Source organism: Cetorhinus maximus, chromosome 14 (genome assembly GCF_964194155.1).
Source record: "Cetorhinus maximus chromosome 14, sCetMax3.hap1.1, whole genome shotgun sequence".
NCBI lineage: Eukaryota > Metazoa > Chordata > Chondrichthyes > Lamniformes > Cetorhinidae > Cetorhinus > Cetorhinus maximus.
Genome location: NC_135892.1, coordinates 25,092,072 through 25,119,981, shown reverse-complemented (window position 1 = coordinate 25,119,981; position 27,910 = coordinate 25,092,072). Strand labels below are relative to the sequence as shown.

At 44.6% G+C, this 27,910-nt stretch overlaps 1 protein-coding gene across 2 annotated transcripts; it reads right to left on the bottom strand.

The window, feature by feature from the left end:
- Positions 1-10: 10 nt before the first annotated feature.
- Positions 11-27,910, bottom strand: LOC144689535 (solute carrier family 22 member 2-like). Of its 2 annotated transcripts, XM_078556701.1 has the most exons (11): positions 27,376-27,910; positions 17,430-17,533; positions 17,170-17,324; positions 14,144-14,312; positions 13,948-14,062; positions 12,433-12,539; positions 10,214-10,428; positions 9,031-9,139; positions 7,083-7,195; positions 2,701-2,800; positions 11-291 (listed from the first exon to the last, which is right to left on the bottom strand). In XM_078556701.1, exons 1-11 carry the CDS (start codon positions 27,784-27,786, stop codon positions 183-185), a joined length of 1,707 nt encoding a protein of 568 aa, XP_078412827.1. In that variant the 5' UTR covers positions 27,787-27,910; the 3' UTR covers positions 11-182. The 2 variants fall into 2 exon arrangements, 1 of the variants encoding a protein (XP_078412827.1); XR_013578658.1 differs by lacking the exon at positions 7,083-7,195.

The following is a 27,910-nucleotide window of genomic DNA, read 5'->3' as shown; positions in this document are numbered from 1 at the left end:
TACATGAAGATTCTGTGTAGGGTGAGCCATAATCATAAATCTTTTATCCCTGACCTTTTTGATTACAATAAATTTGAATTGCGTGGATTTTTAATAGAGCACGGCACTGAATGCATTTAAACTTGTGCACACATTATTAAATATTATTGACTGTTAAATATAGTCAAACATATTAATCTAATTCAAGAGGTGATAATCTTCTCTGGAGCAGGTTGCTTGTTGTTACTTGCTTCTACTGAAGAATGTAGAGCAACCAGCTCATAATTTGCCTTTGGGACTGTTTTCTTCTCTCTGGAGAAAGAACAAAACTTATGTTATCACAAGGGTTTAAAATTGATGAGGAGGGAGTATTGGATGTAACTTAAAAATGATAAGGCACCAGATCGGATCAGATGCATCCAGGAATGCAGAGCGAAGTAAGAGTGTAAATTGCAGAGGCACCAGCCATCAGGAATGGTGCTGGAGGACTGGAGAATTGCAAACATTGTACTTCTTTTCAAAAAAGGGTGTGAAGTTAGACCCAGAAACTACAGGCCAGTCAGTTTAACTTCGGTGGTGGGGAAACCTCTAGAAACAATAATTCGGGACAAAATTAATGGTCACCTGGACAAATGCGGGTTAATTAAGGAAAGGCCACATGGTTTCTTAAGGGAAAATCATGTTTAACTAACTTGCTGGAGTTTTTAGAAGGGGTAACAGAGAAGGTGGATGGGGGAATTACTGTTGATGTGGTGTACATGGACTTCCAAAATGCACTTGATATAGTGGCACACAACAGACCTGTGAGCAAAGTTATAGCTCATGGAATAAGAGGGACGGTGGCAACATGGATACAAAATTGGCTGAGTGACAGGAAGCAGAGAGCAGTGGTTAATGGATGTTTTTCGTGCTGGAGGAGTGTTTGTAGTGGAGTTCCCTAGGGGTCAGTGTTGAGGCCCTTGCTTTTCCTGATATATGTTAATGAGCTAGACCTTGGTGTACAGGGCACAATTTCAAAATTTGCAGATGATACAAAACTTGAAATCATTGTGTTGGCCAGGGGCTGCAGCTGAACTGCTGACACATAGACAAAAGCAACTTTTGACCTGATGTAATCTGAGTCCAGTCACTGGCCTGAGCTGGCTGGAACCGGTTTGAAGTAGCTGAGTTTGGTGAAGAACAAAGGGAATGAGATAAGGCACAAGTCCTTATTTAGAAAAGGAGTAATGAGGTAATGCTACCTAAGTCCTTGGGACAGAGCCAATGAGAAGATGCCACAGACTAGGCAAGCAAGCCTAAACCAACAGGAGAGAAACAGCACAGCTTGGAGAGATAAGATTCAGTATAAGAGTGGAGGATTTCGGGTGTGGAAGCAGCGAGACTCCGGAGACCAACCATCGCAGAAGCGGAAGAACCTACGTCAGCAACGTAGAGACACAAGAGAGAGAGAACGGAATGCCTGGCCAGCATCAGCTCTCCTTTTCGGGTATTAGCTTTTATATTCTGTGACCACTCAGGGAGTGTCAGAGAAACCTAGTGGGTGTGCGTTTAGATCCTAGTTTTGGGTATAAAACTGTATAACCTGCTGTAAACTGCATGTCTATATTTAACCAGACGTATAAGCTATATGTATATGATCTAATGACGTGAATAAAGTGAATTTAGAGTTAAGAGAGAATTGACTCTTCTCCTCTTTGTACTAAGCCAACAACCATTACCGGTGACCTCCAGTAACAATTGTGTGCTGTGAGGAGGACAGTGTAGGATTTCAAAAGGACATGGACAAGTTGTGGAATGGGCAGACAGGTGGCAGATGAAGTTCAATGCAGAGAAATGTGAAGTGATTCATTTTGGCAAGAAGAACATGGAGAGACAATATAAAATAAAGGGTACAAATCTAAAGAGGGTGTAGGAGCAGAGGGGCCTGGGTGTATATGTGCATAAGTCATTGAAGGTGGCAGCACAGGTTGAGAGCATGGTTAATAAAGTATACAGTATCTTAGGCTTTATTAACAGGGACATAGAGTACAAGAGCAAAGCTGTTAGGTTGAACTTGTATGAGACACTCGTCCACCCTCAGCTAGAGTATTGCATCTAGTTCTGGGTGCTACACTTTCAGAAGGATGTGAAGGCTTTGCAGAAAGTGAAGGAGAGATTCACGAGAATGGTTCCAGGGATGAGGAACTTCAGTTATGGAGATAGATTGGAGAAGTTAGGGCTGTTTTACTTGGAGAAAAGAAGGCTGTGAGGAGATTTGATAGAGGTATTCAAGATCCTGAGGGGTATGGACAGAGTAGACGGGGAGAAACTGTTCCCACTCGTAAAAGGGTCAGGAATGAGAGGGCACAGATCTAAAACAATAGGCAAAAGAAGCAGAAGTGATATGAGAAAAAATCTTTTTCACGCAGCGAGTGGTTAAGGTCTGGAATGCACTGCCTGAGAGTGTGGTGGAGGCAGGTTCAATTGAAGCATTCAAAAGGGAATTAGCCTGTTATCTGAAAAGGAAGAATGTGCAGGGTTACGGGAAGAAGGTGGGAGAATGGAACTAGGTGAATTGCTCATTTGGAGAGCTGGTGCAGGCATGATGGGCTGAATAGCTTCCTTCTGCGCTGTAAGAATTCTGTGATTCTATAAAACCTGCACTGCATTTTACTCAATATGAGTTAGCAAAGCCTATCCAGGCTTAAGGTAAACTTGACACACAATTCACAGGTTACGTACCGTCCAATGTTTTCTGCCTCTTCAATGGTCTCTGGTAAGGTCACCCCCATGGTTTCAGGTAAAAGCAAGACTAGCACACCAGCAATCAAAGCAATCACCCCTGTAAACGAATGGGCACAATGTATCTGAATACTGACGGCGCTCTTTTAATTTACTCTTGCAAATAGCAGATTGATATTTTAAAATACATTTTAGAAACACTGGCTGCAAAATTTGGCTCCTTAGTGCCCAGTTTTTCTACGCTAAGAGAGCAATGTTGGCTCAAAGTTAGCATCCAGAGTGCACATGCACACTACACTTCTGCTGCTATCCATGCCGGATGCCATTTTGGTGAGGGCATTAGAATGCACTGACAGAGCATCCATTGGGAATAGGCAGAATAGGCAGATTGCAGCATTAGTGAGCATTAATACTGATTTGATGCTAGCGCTGGCTTTTTGGAGTTGAATGTTCCAGCTAATGCTGTCTCTTAAACACACACAACTGGACATGTGTCCAGCAGCATGAAGGAGGCCTCACCTGTTGTACTTCTTATAGGTAAGGTGCTGATTAATTTCTACTGCCCCTTGCTGCAATTGTAGAAGCTTTTGGCAGCTTCCAGTGTTCTTTAAAGTTGCAAAAATCAACAAAGGTTGGTGTGGCACCTGCTGAAGGACTTTGTCCTGACATCAAGAATTCTGCATAAACTAGTTGCTCCCAGATATGGGTACTAGAATATCCATTCCCCTTGAATTACACCATGACAGGGAGAATAAGCAGAGGTGGCACAGAGCAGGAGAAGCTGCTGGAAGAGGGAGGAGGAGCGGACGAAGGGTCCTCAGCAGGAGGTCTTATTCAGCCAGGGTGCTCAGGAAGCAACTCCCAGCAAGAAACAGGGTGTCAGATGTCTGCACTTAAGAAAAGATGTCCTCACTGAAATCAGTCACTTGCTGCAACCACAACTTCAACGTCAGAGAAGGGTGAGATGGTATTGTATTGATTTTGTTTGGCTTCATAGTGAGCACTGTATGACAAAGTCCAAATGCTTTGTAAGAGTCATGGTCGCAAACCTTCAGTAGCCTGAATAACATGGGTAAGGTGGACATGGGAGGCTGGGCTTATGTATTCTGAGGTTCGATGTGTAGTAAGTGACAGACCTGCTGTATCAACCCTGGTAGGTAACACCAGAAGCCTGTGTACCTCCATTGCAGCCATGGGAGCCCCAAGCAGCACACTGTATGAGCTGTGGGTATTGATCTGAGTGTCAGACCACACAGCAGGAGGGATTGCAATACTCACCCCCATCCGTTCTGCAGTGTTACAGCAGAGCATGGCAGCTATTGGGGAAATGCCTTTTGGCAGTAGCAGGATGAGACAAGCATACAAGGTTTTCCTTAGCTGGCTCTCATAATGGCAGCAGCGGTGTGTGAAAACCAAGTCTGGAAAAATTGGCGGACTAGACTCCTGATCTAATAGATGTGATGGTGAAAATATCTCACGAGACCCCTGAGACAGATACTGGTGGGTTGGAGTTGCTCATGGCAAAGGCAGGGGAAGAAGTAGAAGTAGATAGTGACACCTCATAGCTGCCACCTCCTGATAGATCCTGAGAACTGCAGTGTGCAGAGGCATGTTTGCATCTATCAGTTTGAACTTGGGTATTAGGTACACAAAAACACAGGGGTACACATGGATGCCCTGCATTCGTCTCAACTGTTTGTGTTGATGGCACCTATCTTCATTATGGCCAAACAGACCTTGACATATATATACATCTTTTTGTACACAGCTCTGTTGTACTCTCTGTTGCCCCCTACATAAATTGTGTCCAGAAGTCAGTCGCAGACTAATATGAAATTTGTGGTGCCACAACTTAAAGCATCACACTGCCTTGTTGTTCTGTGAACACCATCTTCACATGCTCATGTTGGTGATTTATTGGAACGATCCAGGGCAATAGGAGGAAAATAGGTGGAATGGTCATCACTGCAGCCAAAGCAAGATAAATGTCTCAGTGCAGAATCTCAAGGAATAAAGCATCAATCAGCTGCAGCTGCTCATGTGCCACCAGTGGTCTTTTCACCTCAGGGCAAGGGATATACTTGTTCTTTTCTTACACTGATACCTGCTGATCACCACAATGCTTCATACTGTATGCTACATAGCAACAACAATAATGCAGTGCAGCATGCAAAATACTGCGGATGCTGGAAATCCAAAACTAAAACAAAAATTGCTGGAAAAACTCAGCAGGTCTGACAGCATCCATGGAGAGAAAGACAGGGCCCTCAACCGTGTCCGACCCACCTCCCACGCCTCTGTCTCACACCTTCCTCTCCCTCCCAGAACCATGATAGGGTCCCCCTTGTCCTCACTTTTCACCCCACTAGCCTCTGCATTTAAAGGGTCATCCTCCACCATTTCTGCCAACTCCAGCATGATGCCACCACCAAACACATCTTCCCTTCATCCCCCTTGTTGGCATTCTGTAGGAACTGTTCCCTCCGGGACACCCTTGTCCATTCTTCCTTCACCTCCACCCCTCCCATGGCACCTTCCCATGCAATCGCAAAAGGTGCAATACCTGTCCCTTTACTTCCCCCCTCCTCACTGCCCAAGGGCCCAAACACTCCTTTCAAGTGAAGCAGCATTTCACATTCACTTCGCTCAATTTGGTCTACTGCATTCGCTGCTCCCAATGCGGTTTCCTCTACATTGGAGAGACCAAACGCAGACTGGGTGACCGCTTTGTGGAACACCTTCGGTCTGTCTGCAAGCATGACTCAGACCTCCCTGTCGCGTGCCATTTCAACACTCCACCCTGCTCTCATGCCCACATGTCCATCCTTGGCCTGCTGCAATGTTCCAGTGAAGCTCAACGCAAACTGGAGGAACAGCACCTCATCTTCCGATTAGGCACTTTACAGCCTTCCGGACTTAACATTGAGTTCAACAATTTTAGATCATGAACTCTCTCCATCCTCACACCTTTTTGATCCCCATTTTTCAAATATTTATTTTTTAATTTTTATGTATATATATATATATTTTCCCAACTATTTCTATTATTATTTTTAAAATTTATTTCCATTCGTTGTTTTATCCCCACCTTTTAGCCTATTTTGATCTTTTCTCCCACGCTGTCCCCTCCCCCAACTCCACCCCCACCAGGGCCATCTGTCACTTGCTCTTTTTGCTTTCTACTCTTAATGTCACCATTAGCACCTCTTTTAGCTAATATCACCACCATCAACACCCCTTCGACCTTTTGTTTATGACAGCTTTTGCAATCTCTCCTTCGCCTCCACCTGTCACTGGCCCTCTATCCAGCTTCACCTGTCCCACCCCCCTTAAACAGTATATATTTCACCACATTTCTACTTCTTTTTAGTTCTGAAGAAGAGTCATCCAGACTCGAAATGTTGGCTCTGTCTTTCTGTTCACTGATGCTGTCGGGCCTGCTGAGTTTTTCCAGCAATTTTTGTTTTTGATGCAGAATGCACTCACTGTTTGGACCACCTTCTCAAGAATGAGCTGGCCAAACACTGCACATGCCTCAAGTATTACCAAAGGCCTGAGTGATCGGTACACCGCTCTGAACATTGGCTTCATTGGACAACACTTCAGACCCGTTTGTGCATTCGGACAAGTGCATCAGGAGTCTTTGTGAGAATGTGTATCTCCCACCAGCCAGCCAGTGAGCCTCCTGCTCCCATCGCTAGAGCCCTAAAACGTTGAATTAGTTGAGGAAGTATGAATTGTTTGTATTCACTGAAAAATTGGCATTAATATATATAATCCTGAGTCAAAATATCAAGAGATGTGATGAAAAGGTGGGTAACTGGAGCTGTGGTATGCACCAGCCATGATCTCACGGCTTGAGAGCAGAATGGTCTACTGCTCATCATGTCAGTGAACATATACCGCCTGTACATTAAGCAAGTGAAAGCCCTTCCATTCTGTGTTCTCTCTGGCATTGTTAGATGTTGGCTTAATAGAAATATGGGTGGTAACAAATTTTCCTTGCACTCTGGTGGCTGAATTTAATGCCAGAGGTACAGAATTCCAGCCTTTTCTCGGAGCCCTGATGTGATTCTGTGCTCATCAGCTAATTTACCGCCTGTGGCCTGGGCTCTCATCCCTTTACGGGACAAGATTCCGATTCTAAGAGCTGCTGACCAATCAGAGGGTTGGCAGCTCTTCAGTACCAGCAGGACCACCAGGAGTAGTGGCCAATGCTGGAACTGCACCCATCCAGGACCAGCAATGATGGAGCAGGCCCCAGGATCTAGATAAGTTGAGCAAGGCATCAAATTTTCTATTTGATGGTGCTGTGCAAAGGAATGCCTTTCTCCATTAAATGCATAGGGTTAATTCATTGCAATACAATTCAAGTCACTCACCAAAAACCACAAGCGGCATTTCTCCCCAGAAAGCTGCCAACCTATACAGAATGAATGGTGCTACTATTCCCCCAATGTCACACAGTGTTGAGCACACTGAAACAGCAAAGTTTCTGTTGGATAAAATCGACATTTTATATATCTGGGTAAACCATCATTTAATTTGAATAATTCTTATTTCAAAATCAGAGGCCAACATTTAGGTTTATATTATAACAGGTTTTCCATGGAAATATTATTTAGTTTAGACGTGTGTGTGTGTGTGTGCGTGTATGTGTGGGCAGGATTTTCCAGTCAGCGTGCGGGAACGGGCCCAACCCGCCGACGGGTAAAATGACGCGTGATAACATTGGGCGTGCATCCCAGCATCATCGCGCTGTCTCACGATGTTTAGTTTGGCGGGCGCGCGCCAGAGTCAGCTGTGCGCCCACCAATATGTAAACGGCCTATTAAGGCCATTAAGGATCTAATTAAAGTTATTCTAAATGCTGCTTGTCCAACCTTAAGGTTGGTGGGCGGGCAAAAAGGCCACGCGGGAAACCTCATCCACGAACGGGATGAGGTTTCCTAAAGCGTTTATTAAATAAATTTTAAAATTTTCATACATTTAAAAACATGTCCCAACTCATGTGGTAAAGTCACGAGGAGACGTGTTCAAATAAATTTTTACACCCTTTATTTAATAATTTTATTATCGATTCAATCTCCGTGCCTCAGGGAGATTGAAGTGGTCTTTCGCGCACATGCTCGAAAGACTGCTGGCCCTGAATCTCCCTCCTTTCCCCGCCCACACAGGTAGCACTGAGCACCATTGGCTGCGTATTATGCTGGGCGGGCCTTAATTGGTCCACCCACGTAAAATGACAGCGCGGTGCCTATTGCGGGCGGCGATCGGCTCCGCGCCTGCCCCTGCCGAGCCTGCCCGCCACATGAAAAATCCTGCCCTGTGAGTTTGTGTGTGTGTGTGTGTGTGTATGTGTGTGTGTGTGCATGTGGTGAGGCCACATCTGGGGTACTGTGCACAGTATTGGTCTCCTTATTTAAGGGAGGATATAAATGTGCTAGAAGCAGACCAGAGAAGGTTTACTAGAATACCAGGAATGGGCAGGTTGTCTTATGAGGAAAGTGTGGACAGGTTAGGCTTGTATCCACTGGAGTTTAGAAGAGTAAGAGGTGACTTGATTGAAACCTTTAAGATCCTGAGAGGTCTTGTCATTGTGGATGTGGAGAGGATGTTTCCTCTTGTGTGTGAATCTAGAACTAGAGGTCACTGTTTAAAAGTAAAGGGTCGCTCATTTAAAACAGAGATGAGGAGAATTTTTTTCTCAGAAAAGTGTGAGTCTTTGGAACTCTTCCTCTAAAGGCAGTGGAAGCAGGGTCTTTGGATATTTTAAAGGCAGAGCTAGATAGATTCTTGGTTAACAAGGGGGTGAAAGGTTATTAGAGGTAGGCAGGAGGTTAAAATCAGATCAGCCATGATCTTATTGAAGGGCTGAGTGGCCTACTCCTGCTCCTAGTTTGTATGTATGTTTCTATGTGTATGTATGTTTGTGTGTGTGTCAGTGATGCTGAGAGTTAAAAGGGGTAGTTCAGATTTTGATCAGGGCTTAAACAATACTTCTAATTTAGAAAGCACATTTAAAGGCAAATTCCATCTATCAATAATCTCAGTACAATGCTTGGTGCACGTACTAAACAGGATTCACACTTGCATTTTGCCAAGATTACTCATAGTAAGAAAGTAATTTTATGAACTTGTGCATACACTAACTTCTACAATAATCATATTTCTTTTTTACACTTTTAATGTTAGTTTGAAGAATAGGATACAATATTTGTTTTTTTTGTCCCAGCACTCTGTTCAGAACTGCTCAATGTCAATTGTAGCTGAATAGATTTGTTAGAAGTCACTGTTGCAGTATATAAAGAATTCCTATTCTGTACCTACCTTAAAAATGTTGGATATAATTCAGTATTTACAAAACAGACCATTAAAAAGGCTACTGTAATTCCTAGCTTGCCCAAAGATGAGATTACTGCTTTCAGCCAGTGTAGATCTGAATTAGAAAGAAGTTAAATGTATAATTTGCAAAAGAAAAAATATTTGCTTAGACAAATATGAATGTTTTTACTTGCTTTTTTTTCGGATACCACAGGAAACCAAACTATTATTTTAGCAATTCATATTTCTTGAGCAGCACTTTAATCGGCATTTCTTTGAGAAAAAGGTCTTATATTTCTGTTATTCAAAACAGTTTATGTGAAATGCAAAAAATTAATATGTGCTTGCATTTATTCAATCTGAAAATTATTTTTAAAAATTTATAAGCTGCAGAGAATGAACAAATATTTTTCATTTGTATACAGCTTTATCAAAAAATCCCCCAAACATTTCATGCAATTGCCTCAAAGTATATTGACTGTTATGTAAGGAAATTGGGGGTAAATCTGTGATGTGGTGCTCCCAGTGGTGAGCCGATAAATCCAGGGAATGAGTCCTGGGGATTCATGGTTGGCCTGTTCACTTTCCATTGGTTTTAATGTATAGAACTTATGTTGTTGTGCAATATCCCAGCATGTGTACTCTGTGAGTGGAGAATTATGGGTTCATCCCAGAAGGATATCCACATTGCACATTCAGTATTCGCATCTATCATCACCCAACTGTCTCATTTTGGAGCACTGTCCTGTTAGATCTTTTAGCACACAAAGCACAGCCCAATCATTTTGTTATTCTCACATGAATATTAATGTTCTCATGATTAATTCCTCTCTTGCGCTTTTGTTGAAAAAAAACGTTATAGAGCTGTATTTTGTATGAGAATGTTAAGCTTTTGTGGAAAATGCCTATATCGTTAAAAGATCTTATGTCATTGTATCAAGGTCTATTTAACCTCTAGTGTGTAAAGCGGAGACAATCTGATATTGCCTGTTCTACAGTATCACCAAAATTCAAGTACCTGCCCTCCTGACACCATGCAAAATGCCATGATAGAATGATGAATAGCTTCATATTCTGTTAGCTTTAGATGCACCATTCAATCATAGACATCGGATTGAAGACGACATATATCTATATAATACGTATAAAAGGATCTGATTAAAATATAAGATTATGACATGTCATTTACCATCGGGTAGGATGGCAGTTATCAGGCAGGATGCCCCTGCCAGGAAGTTGCCTGCTGCAAAAGGAAAGCGACGTCCAACTCGATCAATAAGCAGAATAATGATGATTGCTGCCGGTATCTCCACAACACCCGAGATGAAGAAATTGATGTAAATGTTTCCTCCCATAATTCCCAAGCGCATGACAAGCCCGAGGTACACCAGAGCACTCGCAAACCTGCAATGAAGGATTTTCATTTGAGTGGACTTATTGCTATGCGGCTGAGTCAATATTTGCAAAGACAACTGTCATTCTATGATTGTTCTTGGTAAGCTAATGATGTCCCCATGTTTGAATTTGCTCTTGCAGCTATCTCTTTAACACAATAATAGAGAAGGCATCAGGGTAAATCTATTGTAAATAATTAAACTACTACCTTCAGTCTGCTTTCATCATTCTGTGTCTCTTAATTATTCTTCAGGTGTGGTAGAGAAAAATCACAAATCACTTTTAAGAGTTTGAGACATTGTTGACTCTCAAGCCTAGATTTTTATTTTCACCGTGCTATTATAGAGCTTCACTCTCCAGGAGAAATGGTCAGATATTTGGATGCAGGACCTCTTATTGTTCCAGATCCATCGATTTTCAATAGGTCCTCCAAGTAGGTCAAGTATTACACTGAGATGTTGAAGGTGAAAACTCAGGCCCCCTCCATTCCTGCATTTAACACCTGCATCTCACTGGCCAATCCTCAATTCTTTTCAAAGGATGAGGATTGAAGAGTGAACAGAGACCAATATTTAAGAAATGCCTAAGCTCTAAACATTCGAAATTAAGAGCTTTAAGCAAGTTACCAGATTGGAGTATGTTTTGATCTTAAAAATTTAAGAGTTTGAAAATCTGGCATGATTTCTACAGCCAATTCTCTCTACATATCATACAAGTATTTTTGCATCAACATTTTGACTCCACCTGCTACTTCAATTTCTTTAAGAAGATGACCAATCATTGGGTAAATTTTCAAAAAGATAAAGTTCACTCAAGTCCCTTCTGACCCCCTAACAGTAATCAAGAAAAACTCCATCATATCAATCCAACTTTACAGCCCACACTTCTCACTCTGACCAGCTGCATTCTGTTCCCACATCACTTTAAGAGACTATGCAAATAATATACACGTGTCATCGAGGAACCAGGATGTAAAGCAACATGTGACCAGCAGTCTGTAGGTGCAGTTGAGTGTCATTGGTTAGTTATGTTGGTTTAGAATCCGTGGAGTAGGCTTGTTTGTTGAGCTATTCTGTAACGTGTGTCTATATTAGTTGTAGTTTTCAAATAAATTGAACCTACTTATAATTTATCAACCTTGTGTGTGTGAGATATTAGTGAGTTTGCGTAAAGAAGCCAGAAATGCAACATGCCAGCTATTCCTTGGTTCCAGCATGGGGCAAGGATGAGATGGGAATATAACATTTTGAAAGCGGAATTTCCAGGGATAGATGGAATTCTCAGCTTCAGTGAAATCATTGGCTGAGACCCAAGGAGAGATGTGTTGATGTATTGTTTGGTCAGAAATCTTTTTATGAAAGGACTGGAATAGTAGACAAAACTAAGATCTCCATCCAGTTTATGACCCAACTGTAACTGAGTCCATACTCTCTAAATTCTTATTTCAGAGAAGCATGCAAGCCAATGAATGAAGTGTCTATTACTAGAGGGAGAAATAGTGGGGTTGAACTCTGTAAAGTTGATTTTCCTTATAACTTTCCCTCTTGGATAATAACTGTTGACTCTCAGTCCACTTCCATTTAATAGAATGACAAGTAATGATCAACAAAAAATAACATTGTGCTAAAAGATTCAATTATAACAGCTTCACAACTATGGCTGAAGTAAGTCACACAATCTATAAACAGCATTCTACTCAAATTCTACACCCAGATGGTGTTTTGGAGAAGAATTCAGTGTGCATGCCATATGCTTTGCCTAGTTGAGTCCTAAAATGGCTTTGGGATCCTATTGATGTCAGGGGACCCCAATTTACATAGTTAAATTAGCATTGTGCTCAGATCCCAGCAAATTGGTGATAACCACAGGGATGAGCAGTAAAGTTCTTCCAAGCAAATTTCAAGGAGCTACTGCCTTTTCCTGCCTCCTGGGAGACCCCAAAATCTTCCCCAGTGACATCTAGGCACATAAGTTAATTCATGTTAATATATATGAATTAAATCATGTTCTCACCAGTTGAACATCAGAATAAGAGTATGCTTCCTTATCTGTGGTGTTTTAACCAGGTCTACAACAGAGGGGTTCTTCAACTCTACGTCACAATCCTCAATATGAACTGTCTGCCAAAAAAAAAATCGCAAAAGGGTAAAATGTTCAAGAATGTCACTTGCTAACAAACTCCACGTGAAGGAAGGCTCTAATAAAACCACCAGCTCTGGCCTAAAGTAATAATTGGGATAGCCAATGCACATTAGATATTACAATCAATTGCTTCAGCATCCTTGACAATTAGTAACACCAGACTTCAATAGTTCACTCAAAAGCTAAATGCTTCATCAGATATTTGCAATCAGGTGGTGCTGCATTATGGACATTGCACCAGGGATACAATTGCTTGCCTGTTGGAGGCTATAGTGGCATCATAACCACATGTACTTTTTTACCTTATAGTTCTAAACAGATATTTTGATTAAAAACAACAGGAACTCTCTGTCAGGGCAGTGGTCGGGATGCCTTGAACGGCTTCAGTGGCCAGGATTTTCCATTCGTCGGACAGGCTCAGCAGGAGTGGGCGGGGGCGGTAGCAGAGCCGACCACTGCCAGCAATCGGCCTCACACCGCCATTTCACACCAATTAAGGCCCGCCCTGCGTGGATCACGAGCGGTAGCAGCGCTTCCTGTGCAGGCGATGAAAGGGGGGGAGAGTCAGGTCCAGCGCTCTTTCACGCACACATGCGACAGAGCGCTTGAATCTCCCTGAGGCGTGGAGCTGCCTCATGGAGATTGAAGCGCTTTTTGAAAAAAATAAATAAATAGAATAAAAATTTAATGAAACATGCCCCCTCAGGTGACTGTGTCACATGAGATGAGACATGCTTTTATTTTTCAAAGAAAGCTTTCATTTAATTTGTAAAAGCTTTAGGAAACCTCATCCTGCTCGTGGATGAGGTTTCCTAAAAAACGTAAAGGTCGCTTGGCCTTTTCGCCTGCCCCCCTTACAGTTGGACGGGAAGCGTAAAATTCAGGCTCATTACCTGGTTAATGGCCTTAATAGGCCTGTCAATTATTGGCAGATGCACAGCCGACTCAGGCACGCGCCCACCGAACAAAATATCGTGCAAGTGCACGAGGACTTTGGGACGCACGCCCGACGTCATTACACGTCATTTACCGTTCCAGTGTGTTGGACACACGCCCATGCGCCAAATGGAAAATTCTGCCCAATGTCTTTAGGTATTGGGGACCCTCAGCCATGATACCCTGCACCTGGTTGACCACTACCTAATGACTCCTGCTCATCCGCATGCAGGTGGCAGGTGGGGACAGGTTCACTCTTGGCTGCAATTTCTCTCCAAGGCCAAATAGCCTGCTTACGCTCAGGGTCAAGGTTCACACATGAAGAATAGCCATCTGGGAGAGGGCTGCTGCTACCCATGGCCCCCTGCACCAGCACAAGGAGAGGGAGAGGGGAAATATCAGTAGAAAAGAAATGCATGACTTTTGATGGGCAATCGCCATGCTAGCCACCTCAATATTCATTGAGAAAGTGCGCTTGTTCTTTTTTGCCATCTTCTGTAGAACTTTCATGGCTTCCTCCTTTTTCTTTCGAGACAGTAACCACCTTGGAGATTCTGGCATGAACCTGTAAAAGTAAGACAGCCTTTATGGCACAGCTGGTTTCCATACCCAAGCAAACAATAGCAATTTCTTAGATAGGCGTTACCAATAATAGATCAGGAAGCAGAAGTTTGGTATGGTGGCCGTCAGTTGCAGGCTCCTCCAGGCCGGGATAAGATGAGCGACAGCAGCAAGTAGTATCATCCCGAAGCTGAAACACATCTGGTTCACAATCCCCACTGTCCTCCTGTACTCCATTCCAACAAGTTCTGTAACTGGGAGATAGGATGAAAAACAGCACATTTTTCATGGTCTGCATTGGCCATTTCCATTCCTGCCTGCTTTAGCAACGAGCTCTCACTCTACTACCTCCTGTTGAATCAGTAAGGAAGGACTCAAGCTTCCTTCCTGAATGATTCAAAATGGCAGCGCTTACAGTGTGGGCTGCCAGCTTATTCCACAGTCACTTTGCAGTTTTCTCCACTGGTAATGTTAAATATTATCAGCACAGGATTCCTCTGTTCTGTAAATCTATTTATCTACTGCAATCACTCTTGGGATTCTCTTTCTTGCTTCTTGTGCTTCATCTGTGGCTTGGTCAGTAAGACTCTTGCTAAAAACAAAAAACTACTGCGGATGCTGGAAATCCAAAACAAAAACAGAATTACCTGGAAAAACTCAGCAGGTCTGGCAGCATCGGTGGAGAAGAAAAGAGTTGACGTTTTGAGTCCAATGACCCTTCAACAGAACTGAGTGTAGTTAGGAGAGAGGTGAAATATAGACCCTTGCTTCTGAGTCAGAAAGTTCAAGTCTCACTCCAGGGCCTGAACACAAAAAATCAAGGCTAACATTCCAATGTTGTACTGAGTGCTGCATTGTCAGAGGTACAATCTTTCCGGTGAGATGTTAAACCTCTCAAGTGGAATTAAAAGATCCCATCCCATTTGAAGAAGAGCAGAAGAGTTATCCATGGTGTCTTGACTAGTATTTATCCCTTAATCAACATCACAAAAACAGACTATCCGGGCATTACCACATTACTGTTGGTAGCAGCTTTCTGTGAGCAAACTGGTTGCTGCATTTCCTACATTACAACAGCGACTACACTTATAAAAAAAGTACTTCATTGGCTTTGAGACATCCAGTGGTTGTGAAAGGTGCTATATAAATACGTGTCGACCATTCTTTCTTCGGCACAAAATTCTTTGCCTTCACCTTGTCAATTTTCTCTGTGACTTTAAACACTCAAAATTATATCTGAGGGCACTTTCCTTGATGGTAGCCCTAGGCACAAAAAAAGAATGCTGCCAAGATGAAAGCAAAATACTGGGAATGCTGGAAATCTGAGATAAAAACAGAAAATGCTGGAAAAACTCAACAGGTCTGGCAGCATCTGCGGAGAGAGAAACAGAATTAACGTTTTGAGTCCGTATGACTCTTCTTCAGAGCCATTGTAGAAAGGGCACTAATAAATTGGAAGTTACATTTTAATTTCAATCCTGTGCTTTGAAGTGGATTTTTTCCCCAATTAGCATTCAAATAGTTAATGCAATCATATGAAATTGTTTTGTCCATTAGTTGGATAGAAATATCAATCTATTTTAAATAATTAAACAGGTTAGTATCCCTGTTCAAAGGGTTTAATTTAGCAGATAGGAATCGTGTGTGATCTTTTATAAGTTTGGCCTGAAAGGATTTTTTGAGTTTAATTTATAGTTATGACATTATTTTAGGGTTCCAGTTCAGAAAGGGATCACTCCTAATGATTCACAAGCTGGCTGAGAGGTTGGGTAGGGAAAAATGCTTGTGGAATACCAACTGTTTCAGAATTGTGCGTACTCTCATAATCACTAGAAAGAAAGGCTTGCATTTTTATAACGGCATTCACCACCTCAGGATGTCCAAAAGTGATTTATAGCCAATTAAGAACGTTTGAGGTGTGGTCAGTGTTGTAAAGTAGGAAATGTAGCAGCCAATTTGTGCACAGCAAGCTCCCATAAACAGCAATGCGATAATCAGTTTTTGTGATGTTGGTTGGGGATTAGTTATTGGCCAGGACACAGAGAATAACTCCCCTGATCTTCTTGTTTAATAGAGCCATAGGATCTTTTACATTCATCCCAGGGGTGGCATATTACAGGGCAGGGGTGGACTGCTCACCTGCTTCCCCACCCCTGCCGCCGCCAAAACCACCACCAGAAACAAAGTTGGTGTGGAGCCAATCCATTCCATGCCAGCCTGCCTTGCAACCATAACATGCTGCAGGCAGGCTACACTTTAGCCCTCACTGGGACAGAAGCCCTGCCCTCAGGAGCTGCCAGCCAATTGACATGGTTTCATTGTCATTATTAGATTCTTAATTCCAGATTTTCTTTTTAAACTGAACTCAAATTCCACCATCTGCCATGGTGGGATTCGAACCCAGGTCCCCAGAGCATTACCCTGGGTCTCTGGGTTACTAGTCCAGTGACAATACCACTACGCCATTACCTCCCCCCATGACTGAATTCCAGTTGGTTGGTTTACCATCGGCTTTGCCTCACAAGAAGGTCCACTCTGATGATGCAGACTCATCTAAATCCAAATGTCTTCAAATAACAAGTGGGATTGATCAAATACCCTATTCAATAGGAGGATATATAACTGGTAAATTTTCCCTGTCCAATACCCCAGAGGGCTGTGAATGTGAGATAGATTTTTTAACTCTGGGGGAATCAAGGGATACAGGGATTGGAAGGGAAAGTAAAGTTGAGGCCAAAAATCGATAATGATCCTATTTAAGGCAGAGCAGGCTCCAGGGGACGTGTGGCCTACTCCTGCTCCCCTTTCTTATCCTCTAATGTTCAATAGCTTACGAAATAGGGGCGTCTACAATTAACAATTGAGACCAAGCTGATAATAACTTAAAAACACAAAGGAAAGAAGAATGTTCTTTTACCTAGTGCCTTTCATGAGGACATCACAAAATGCTTCATGACCAATGGAGTACTTTTAAAAATGTAAGGAAACTAAAAATGATGCCAGCCCAATAGGTAAGTAAACAGGATTATCGACTTACAGTAAACAATATCAGTATCATTGATCATTGTGGGTACGAATACTTGTTACGAATATAGAAATGTAAAATCATACTTAAGACATAGGCACTCAGCCAGCCTCCCTTGCTGAGCAATCCTTGCAGAGTGCGGAAGATGGTGAACCAGATGTAATTTGGTGCAAATGCCACTGCAAGTCCTGCAACCGAGGTGGCAAATATGGAAAACAAGAAGCAACATTTTCTGCCGTATCTATGAAAAGCAAAGGAAAGTGTTCATGTTTCAATGTGTAAAAAATATTGCATATTATCAAATGTGTAATTGGAAAATGACAACGTAAATATGAATTATACATACGTGTCTGCTCCAAAACCCAGGACTATTGTTCCAAGCATAAATCCCAGGTTTAAGCAAGCCTGGGACAGGTCCACCTTCCAAGCCTCAGAACACACAAGTCCGAACTGTACAAGAGATGTGGATAAACAAGCGTGACAACATGATACTATTAACCTGACATTTCACACTTCTGAACTCCTTATTTATCACAGCTAAGCCTTATATTGTGCTCATCACATGCTCAATCATATCCTCTTTCCATCAAGAATCACTGATTATGTGAGAGGGATAATAACCTTCACTAATGTTCTAACTCCTCAGCTGAACGCACACTGAGGCTAAATGTAATGTTTCCCTCACTGCTGATCCAACTGACATCAGCTAACTCAACATGGGCCGTGGATTAAACCTAGGATTTGCATGATCTAAATGGTTTAATTGCACTTAATTCATTTATCAACTGATCCTTCGAGAAGTCCTCTGTGGAGTTTGAACTGCACAAGTCCCATGAAGAGCTGTGCTTATGAGAGTATTGAGCGCATTTAGCACTTATTCTGAAGAACATTTTCACCCCAAAATTCAGGGCTTAAGGTCCCCGGTTATCAATTTCTGGGACCCGGACGCCCTGTTCCAGACAGCAGCAAAGCTAGGGAGGGAGATTAGAAAGGCTAAAAGTGAGAATGAGGGGGCAATAACTAGCAAAAAAATAAATGGTAAATAAGAGGATGGTCCTGAAGGAGGCAAGGTAGAGTGAGCAACGGGGGAATGGCTGATAGTAAATAAGTTACCATAGTTTTCACTGTGGTGATGAGTATTGAGGATATAGAACTAAAGGTACAAATAGCGGAGGTTAATATTCCAAGAGAAATTGCATTGTTAAAAAGTTACTTCAATTTAAAAATCACCAGAACCTCATAGTTTACATCTAAGAGAGAAGTTAGGGGTGAAACAGCAGAGACTCTGGACAGAATTCTTCCCTTGTTGGGCAGGAGTGCGCCCAACCCAATTGGGAGTAAAATAGTGCACGATGACATTGGCCGAGCGACCCGACATCATCGTGCACTCTTGTGATATTTCGCTTGGCGGGTGCGTGCGCGAGGTGGCAGTGTGCCCGCTGGCAATTAAGAGGCCTTTTAAGGCCCTTAATCAATTAATTAAATCAAATTTTTCGCTGGCGAATAGGCCAGGCGGCCTTTACATTTTTAACGAAACCCCATCCACACGGGTGGGATGAGGTTTCGGACAGTAAATAAAAAAAAACAATAAAAATTTTTAAAACTCATTGTTAGCATGTCCCTGCTCATGTGACAGAATCACATGAAGGGGACATGTTTACCTTAATTTTAAAATCTTTATTTTTAATGTTAGAAATCTTCAGCTTACCGAGGCAGCTCTCTGCCTCCAGGGAGCTTTTACTGAGCGCACCTACGTACCTGCACTGACTTCCGCACTCGCGCTCCTCCACCACCCCCTCCCCCCCCGCCCCCCCACCCCACCCAGGCAACACTGAGCGTTTCAGCATGTGATCCATGTTGGCTGGCCGTTAATTGGCTAGCCAAGGTGAAATCGTGGTCAGGGCCCGATCGCGGGCAGCCGACTATTGCGCGGCCGCTCCCAGGCCCGCCTGCTGCACGTGCCCGATGAGGGGGAAATTCTGCCCTTTGACTTAGAATTTTATCTAAACTTTTGTGAAAATGAAAATTGACCCATGGTAGGAAAATATGATGTAATGTGTTTTGGAAGTAGGAATAGGAAAAATAAATAATTGTTTCGGAGTGCAGAACTTGAGTATTGCTGTAAAAAAGAGACATGTCTCAGCTTTTCGACTTGCGCTCATCAGGGCCCTCACAAGAATACCAATGTAAAGGGGAAAAACAATAATTTATGCTGGATGTGAGCAGAACGCTGGTTGGTTGGCAAGTGGCATTGCCATGGAGAATGTACCACGGATGGTGACTGACAGTTAACTGCCGAGCATTGTTTGAATTTTAAACCAGGCAGCTTGACCCTGATTGGTCAAGGCATTTCCCTGAGGAATGAGTCAGCGAATGGCTGTTGTTTATTTTGTTTAGCTGAAACAGAAGCAACGTGTATATGTTCTTTCTGTTTGCAGAGAACAGGACCCTGTGTATTGATATATGTAGCTTCTAGTACACGCAAATGTGCGACATTGTGACTGACAATCTTAAATTGCCTGTGGACAACACTTGCTAAATAATCCTCCATGTGCTTAGAATTACGCTGACAACTAATTTAAGTTTGTCAGTTGGGCTCGCAGTGTGGCGCATTTGCTTGTACTGGAAGCTGCATATATTAAAACACAGGGTCCGGTTCTCTGCAAACAGAAAGAACAAGTACACACATTGCAAAGATAAAAGCAAAAAACTGCGGATGCTGGAAATCCAAAACAAAAATAAAAATACCTGGAAAAACTCAGCAGATCTGGCAGCATCTGCGGAGAGGAACACAGTTAACGTTTTGAGTCCGTATGACTCTTCAACAGAACTAAGTAAAAATAGAAGAGAGGTGCAATATAAGCTGGTTTAAGGGTCGGGGTGGGGGGAGGTGGGGGGGTGGGGGGGCAACAAGTAGAGCTGGATAGAGGGCCAGTGATAGGTGGAGATAGCCAAAAGATGTCATAGACAAAAGAACAAAGAGGTGTTGAAGGTGGTGATATTATCCAAGGAATGTGCTAATTAAGGGTAGAAAGCAGGACGAGCAAGGTACAGATAGCCCTAGTGGGGGTGGGGTGAAGGAATCATAAAAGGCTAAAAGGTAGAGATAAAACAATGGATGGAAATACATTTAAAAATAATGGAAATAGGTGGGAAAAGAAAAATCTATATAAATTATTGGGAAAAAAAGGGGGGGATCGGAAAGGGGGTGGGGATGGAGGAAAGGGTTCATGATCTAAAATTGTTGAACTCAATATTCAGTCCGGAAGGCTGTAAAGTGCCTAGTCGGAAGATGAGGTGCTGTTCCTCCAGTTTGTGTTGAGCTTCACTGGAACAATGCAGCAGGCCAAGGACGGACATGTGGGCATGAGCGCAGGTTGGAATGTTGAAATGGCAAGCGACAGGGACGTCTGGGTAATGCTTGCGGACAGACCGAAGGTGTTCTGCAAAGCAGTCACTCAGTCTGTGTTCGGTCTCTCCAATGTAGAGAAAACCGCATTGGAAGCAACGAATGCAGTAGACTAAATTGAGGGAAGTGCAAGTGAAATGCTGCTTCACCTGAAAGGAATGTTTGGGCCCTTGGACGGTGAGGAGAGGGGAAATAAAGGGGCAGGTGTTGCACCTTCTGCGGTTGCATAGGAAGGTGCCGTGGGAGGGGGTGATGGAGGAGTGGACCAGGGTGTCCCGGAGGGAACAATCCCTGCGGAATGCCGCCGGGGGGGGTGAAGGGAAGATGTGTTTGGTGGTGGTATCATGCTGGAGTTGGCGGAAATGGCGGAGGATGATCCTTTGAATGCAGAGGCTGGTGGGGTGATAAGTGAGGACAAGGGGGACCATATCATGTTTTTGGGAGGGAGAGGAAGGTGTGAGGGCGGATGCGCGGGAGATGGGACGGACACGGTTGAGGGCCCTGTCAACCACCGTGGGTGGAAAACCTCAGTTAAGGAAGAAGGAAGACATGTCAGAGGAACTGTTTTTGAAAGTGGCATCATCAGAACAGATGCGACGGAGGCGAAGGAACTGAGAGAATGGGATGGAGTCCTTACAGGAAGCAGGATGTGAGGAGCTGTAGTCGAGGTAGCTGTGGGAGTCGGTAGGCTTGTAATGGATATTGGTGGACAGTCTATCACTATCAACTCCCCCCCCACCCCAAATAAACCAGCTTATATTGCACCTCTCTTCTACTTTTACTTAGTTCTGTTGAAGAGTCATACGGACTTGAAACATTAGCTGTGTTCCTCTCCACAGATGCTGCCAGACCTGCTGAGTTTTTCCAGGTATTTTTATTTTTGTTTTACACAGATTGCACCTGTTTCAGCTAAAGAAAAGAAGTGACAGCCATTTGCTGATTCATTCCTTAGGGCAATGCCTTGGTCAGTCAGGGTCAAGCTGCCTGGTTTAAAATTCAAACAATGCTTGGCAGTTAACTGTCAGTCACCAGCAGTGGTGTATTCTCCATGGCAATGCCACTTGCCAACCAATCAACACTCTCTTCACATACAGCATAAATTGTTGTTTTCCCCTTATATTGGTATTCTTGCGAGTGTCCTGATGAGTGCAAGACGAATAGCTTTAACTTGTCTCTTTTTCCAGCAATAAAAATAAATAAACCTTAAATGGTCAGCTTTTAGCAAAGTAGATGAGCAGATAGACCTTGTTTTGCTTAGTGGTAGAGGCAGAGAATACAATAGCAAGGAGGTAATGTGAAACTTATACAAGTCCTGAATTGGAATATAGCCTGTGTATTGCATAAAGAATTTTGCACCTATCCTGTCCACACAAAGCAGGACAAATCCAATCCAACCAATCACAGGACCATCAGCCTACCCTCAATCATCAACAAATTAAAGTGATGAAAGGTGTCGTTGACAGTGCTCACTAATGCATAGTATGGGTTCTGCCAGGGCTACTTCACTCCAGACCTCATTACAGCCTTGGTCTAAATATGAACAGAAGAGCTGAATTCAAGAGGTGAGGTGAGATTGACTGCCCTTGACATCAAGGCAGAATTTAATCGAGAGTGGCAAAAAGGAGCCCTGACAAAATTGAAATTAATGAGGATCCATTGGTTGGAGTCATACCTGGTATGAAGGAAGATGGTTGTGGTTGTTGGAGGCCAATCATCTCAGCCGCAGGGCATTTTTGCAGGAGTTCCTCAGGGCAGTGCCCTAAGCCCAACCATCTTCAGTTGCTTCATCAATGATCTCCCCTCCATCTTATGGTCAGAGGTAGGGATCTTTGATGATGATTACACGGTGTTTAGTATTATTCACCACTCCTCGGATACTGAAGCAGTCTGTGCCCTTTGGACAACATTTCAGACTTGGGCTGATAAGTGTCAAGCAACATTCATGCCTCACAATGCCAGGCAATGACCGTCTCCAACAGTAGAGAATCTGACCACCTCCACTTGACATCCAATGGCATTACCATTGCTGAATCCCCACCATCAACATCCTGGGGTTACCATTGACCAGAAACTTAACTGGACCAACAATATAATTACTGTGTCTACAAGAGTAGGGCAGGGACTGGGAATTCTGTGGCAAGTTACACAACTCCTGAAAGCCTGTCCACAATCTTTTGGCACAAGTCAGGTGTGTGCTGTTTCCATTTGCCTGGGTGAGTGCATCTCTAACAGTACTCAAGAAGCTTGACACCATCCAGGACAAAGCAGTCCACTGATCAGCACCTGATCTACTAGAAACATTCGCTCTCTCCACCACTGACGCACAATGGCAGCAGTGTGTACCATTTACAAGATACACTGCTCCTTCAATGGGACCTTCCAAACCCATGACTTCTACCATCTAGAAGGGCGAGGGCAGCAGATAGATGGGAACAGCACCACCTGGAAGTTCCCCTCCAAGCCACTCACCATCCTGACTTGGAACTATATCGCCGTTCCCTCACCGTCGCTGGGTCAGAATCCTGGAACTCTCTCCCTAACAGCACTGTGGGTGTATCTGCACCATATGGATTACAGTAGTTTAAGAATGCAGCCCACCACCACCTTCTCAAGGGCAATTCAGGATGGGCAACAACAAATAGAAAAAAACCTAATTATAGAAAGAGTTTGAAAAGAATGGGAAAAACTGCAGCAGAAGTTCACAGAGACTTCACCAGAAATAAAAGGGTTAGTGCAGGAAAAAAGCCTTGAGCAGTTAGGAATTTTTTCACTGGAGCCAAGAAAGTTAAGAGGAGGCCTCACTGAGGTCATCAAGGTTGTAATGGATTATATAAAGTAACTAGTGACAAATTGTTTCCGCTGGTAAACCAGAGGACACAAGTTTAAGAAAACCACAAAAATAATTAAACAGGAATTTAGAAAAAAAATTCTCTACTTAATGGATGGCTGGGATGTGACATTTGCTGCCAAAAACCATCATTGAGGCCAGTGGCAGGGAATCAAAACGTTAAGTATTAATAGAGTGTGAGCAGAGACTGAGGTTAAACCAGATGGTTTGTATGGAAACAAACAACAGCATGGTCTGAATTTTACCCTTGTCGGGCACGTGTGATCGGTGGGCTCGGGACCGGTCCGGAAACAGGCCCCCGCCCACAACCGCGATTTCACATTGGCTGGAAAATTAAGGCCTGCCCAGCGTGAAGTGTGGATTCCCAATGGTCAGGGAGAGCCGGGTGGGGGCGACCCGGTGAGCTGTTTTAAAATGACACAGGCAGCTCCTTGAAGGCTGCCAGGGGAGAACATTTCTTGAGCGTTCTGCAGAGTGAAGCTATGCCCTCAGCATTAAAAAGGAGATGCCAGGCGGGAGGGCAGGTCGGGCGGGCACTCAGCCTCCCGGTTTTCGGATGAGTGCCTCGCGTTGCTGTTGAAGGAGGTGGCTGCCAGGAGGGACACCCTCGTCCCCAGAGGTGGAAGGAGGAGGCCACCGCACCAAACCAAAAGAGCTTGGGAGGAGATGGAAGCACAGGTCAGCAGCCATGCACATGGGTACAGTGCCGCAAAAGATTTAACGACCTGCTGCACCCAGGAAGGGTGAGCATCGTGTTGGCATGGATCAGTGTGGTGATGTGTTAAGCTCTGGCTGTCTCCCTATGGAACCCAAGGGCGCTAGAGTCTGAGTGCCAATTGTCAGCGACACTGGAGCTGGCCAAAGGGTTGAGCCCTGGCTGCTTGGACTGCGTGCCTTGCAGCTTGAGGGCCACGACCCGAACGTTCCCTACGAGGTGTTCCTCAGCTGGGGTTGGCCAGGCTGCAGTGGCGCTGCAGGTAGAGAGTGGACTAATCAATGCTCCTCTGTCCTTTCAGGAGAAGACGGCCCATAACAACATTGAGAGGTTGTGGACAGGCAGAAGCCTCCTAAACCTGCAAATTCCGACAAGGTTTGAGCAGGATGCCATGGAGCTGGAGAGGCTCCTCGATCAGCCAGTCGTGGAGAGGCTAGGGTGTCAGATGAAGATAAGAGTGCAGTGCACAGAGGTGAGAGTTTCGAATGGTGCAAACATTCATGTGTAGTCTCTTCATTGATGCGAGCCTGAAAACAGCCCCCATTGATCATTGAAAGGCGATGGCACCTGATCCAGATCTCCATTGCCTCACCAGGGTGCCTGGTATGGACAGTGACAGTGTGATAACTTAAACTAATGACATGTGTTGTTCTCCCTTAGATTCACCAGCAGGCTCTCTTTTGCAGGACCCCAAATAGCCAATGAAGGCAAGGTTCAAAATATGCTCAAAATTAAACTTCTTCCATATAAAGGGAAATATAATGGGCCAGGTCTTCCGGTCAGCTTCAATCCCGCGCGTATTGCTGCTTCCCGTGAGGATTCCTGCGCCTTGATAATATTGCGTTATTTCACTGGGATTTGGGATCTCAGCTGCAGCAGCGATGGGTCAGCACAGACATCCCACAGAAAAATGACGAGCATAGGAGAAGACGGGCAAAGAGAGGACGTGCCCCTTTTTACCATGTTAGCTGCTATTCAGGTAATGGTATATTGGTCTCAGGTCTTTCAATGGGTTAGTGGGTGGGTGGGTAAGTGGGCAGGTGAATAAGTGGGTGGGTGAGTGGGTGGGTGGGTGAGTGAGTGAGTGGATCAGTGAGTGAGTGAGTGAGTGGGTGGATGAGGGAGTGGGTGAGCAGGTTGGTGAGTGGGTGGATGAGGGAGTGGGTGAGTGAGTGAGTGAGTGGGTCAGTGGATGAGTGAGTGAGTGGGTGGATAGGGGAGTGGGTGAGCAGGTTTGTGAGTGGGTGGATGAGGGAGTGGGTGAGTGAGTGAGTGGGTCAGTGGATGAGTGAATGGGTGGGTGAGTGGGTGGGTGAGTGGGTGGGTGAGTGGATCAGTGAGTGAGTGGGTGAGTGAATGGGCTGCTGAGTGGGTGGGTGAGAGGGCGAGTGAGTAGGTGGGTGAGTGGATGAGTGAGTGAATGAGTTGGTGGGTGGCTAGGTAAGTGGCTGGGTGAGAGGGTGGATGAGTGGGTTAGTGGGTGGGTGAATGGGTGGATGAGTGGGTGGGTGAGAGGATGAGTGAGTGGGTAGGTGAGTGGGTGGTTGAGTGAGTGAGTGAGTGGGTGAGTGATTGGGTCAGTGGGTGAGTGAGTGGGTCAGTGGGTGAGTGGGGTGGGAGTGAGTGGGTGAGTGATTGGGTCAGTAGGTGAGTGATTGGGTCAGTGGGTGGGTGAGTAGGTGAGTTAGTGAGTTGGTGGGTGGCTGGGTAAGTGGCTGGGTAAGAGGGTGGGTGAGTGGGTGGTGTGGGTGAGTGGGTGGGTGAGTAAGTGAGTGAATGGGTGGGTGAGTGAGTGGGGTGGGAGTGGGTGGGCGAGTGATTGGGTCAGTAGGTGAGTGAGTGGGTCAGTGGGTGGGTGAGTAGGTGAGTTAGTGAGTGAATGGGTGGGTGAGTGAGTGGTGTGGGTGAGTGGGTGGGTGAGTAGGTGAGTTAGTGAGTTGGTGGGTGGCTGGGTAAGTGGCTGGGTAAGAGGGTGGGTGAGTGGGTGGGTGGGTGAGTGGATGAGGGAGTGGATGAGGTTGTGGGTAGGGTGAGTGAGTGGGTGTGTGGCTGAGAGGGTGGGTGAGCTGGTGGGTGACTGGGTAAGTGGTCAGGTGATTGGGTGGGTGTGTGGGTGGGTGAATGGTTGGGGGTGAGGGGGTGGGTGATTGGGTGGGTGTGTGGGTGGGTGAATGGTTGGGTGAGTGAGTGGGGGGTGAGGGGGTGGGTGATTGGGTGGGTGAGCGAGTTGGTGGGTGAGCAAGTGAGGTGTAAATGGGTGAGTGGGTGAGTGAGCAAGTGGGTGAGTGAGTGGGTTGGTCGGTGTATGTGTGGGTTGGGGGTTTCAGGGGGGTAGAGTTGGGTTGGATTGGGGTGGTGGTGGGAGAGAGAGTTGGGCCAGGAGGGTAGTTGGGTTTGGGAGGTGTAGTTGGGTTGGGATGGTGGTGGAAGAGAGAGTTGGGCCAGGGGGTGTGGTTGGGTCAAGTTGGTGGGTGATGGGGGAAGTCAGTTGTGGAGTTTAGTTTAGTTACACTGGCTAATCACTGAGTTAGACTGGGTATTAACCAGTGTAACATGTTCGGGGTAAGTATCCAAGTAGGTCCCGTGTACTGGGTCAAATTGTGTGACACTGAGCTCAGTGTTGGAGACTTTTGTGGAAGGTGCAGGCAGCAGAAACCAACCCATTGGATGTTTAAACTTCCTGACCTATTTCTGCACACGTCTGTGTGTCAGGGCTTCCGCGGGGTCCCAACGCGCATCTCCAAACTAAAGTTCCAATTTCAACGAGACTGAAACCAGAAGATTTGGGCCAATACCCTTCAATGCCTGTGTGTTAATGGAACAGAGAAACAACAGCACATCAAAAAGCTCTTCAGTCCATCTCACCTGTGCCTGTACTTAAACTTTGGATGAAATTATCTACAGTAATTCCCCTGGTCTTACCCCATGTCTTTGTGACTTGCTGCTGCATTGGAGCACAGATTACAAAATTGGCTAAATTTGGAGAGGTGAGGATGTCTCAGCTACACTGAGGCTCTGAAGGCTGACACATGCTTGGCGAAGTCTTTCCCTGTCTTTGAAGTTTAGGCATGCATTTTTAGCATCTTTATCGGCCTTGCTGGATAAGACGACTTGTTTCATGCATGAATCACGTGGGATAATGTGGCTTCTTCAATGTCATCCGCACTCGGTCTGCTTTAGGCTATCCGGTACTGCTCAGTGTTAACCACTAGATATCGTGCAAGGTTTGCAGCCTTCATCTCACTGTCTAATTCCTTCCTGGCAGTTGCTGCTAATTTGCTAACATACACTCATCATGATCTCCAGTCTAGCGTGCTTACCTCTGTCACAATGCTCGGGAATGAACCATCTTCAAAAACCCAGCCATCCTCACATGTTGTAAGCGGCAGTCCTGCTGAAGCATTTTGGAAAAATGAGAGTGGATTTTCACAGCTGACGGAAGTGGCGTTCCATTCAATATCGTATCTCTCACAACGACTGTACGAGGAGCTGCCAACACGGTCAGGGGGCAGCGTGTAGTTCCATTCTTCTTCAAGCGACCAGCCACACTTATTCCTCAACTCAGCCACTCCAGGGCTCCTGCACCAATGGTTGGGGGTAACACTTAGAAAAACAATTCCAACGTACAAGTAGGAGAATACTGCTGTCGCTACGCATATTAGAAAGAAAACTGCTTTTTGGTGAATACCAAACTCTCCAACTTCCTGCAAAAGATCATCGAAGGTGGTCATCACACCAGGATATTTTCAGCAGCACTTTAGGAAATGTTCCAGTTGAATATCTCAGCTGCACAGTGACTTTTATGCATGCAGGACAGTAACCGAGTTGAAGGCGTTTGGGAACAAAGGTCTTTAA

What these genes read in the sequence shown, in the direction of transcription:
- LOC144689535 (XM_078556701.1), bottom strand. Translation starts at nt 27,786, where the DNA reads ATGACCACCTTCGATGATCTTTTGCAGGAAGTTGGAGAGTTTGGTATT. An exon ending in CTTATTCTGATGTTCAACTG is followed by an intron (nt 10,429 to 12,432) that starts GTGAGAACATGA and finishes CCTTCATTGCAG; the next exon opens with GTTTGCGAGTGCTCTGGTGT. An exon ending in TTATATCCAACATTTTTAAG is followed by an intron (nt 7,196 to 9,030) that starts GTAGGTACAGAA and finishes TTTATCCAACAG; the next exon opens with AAACTTTGCTGTTTCAGTGT.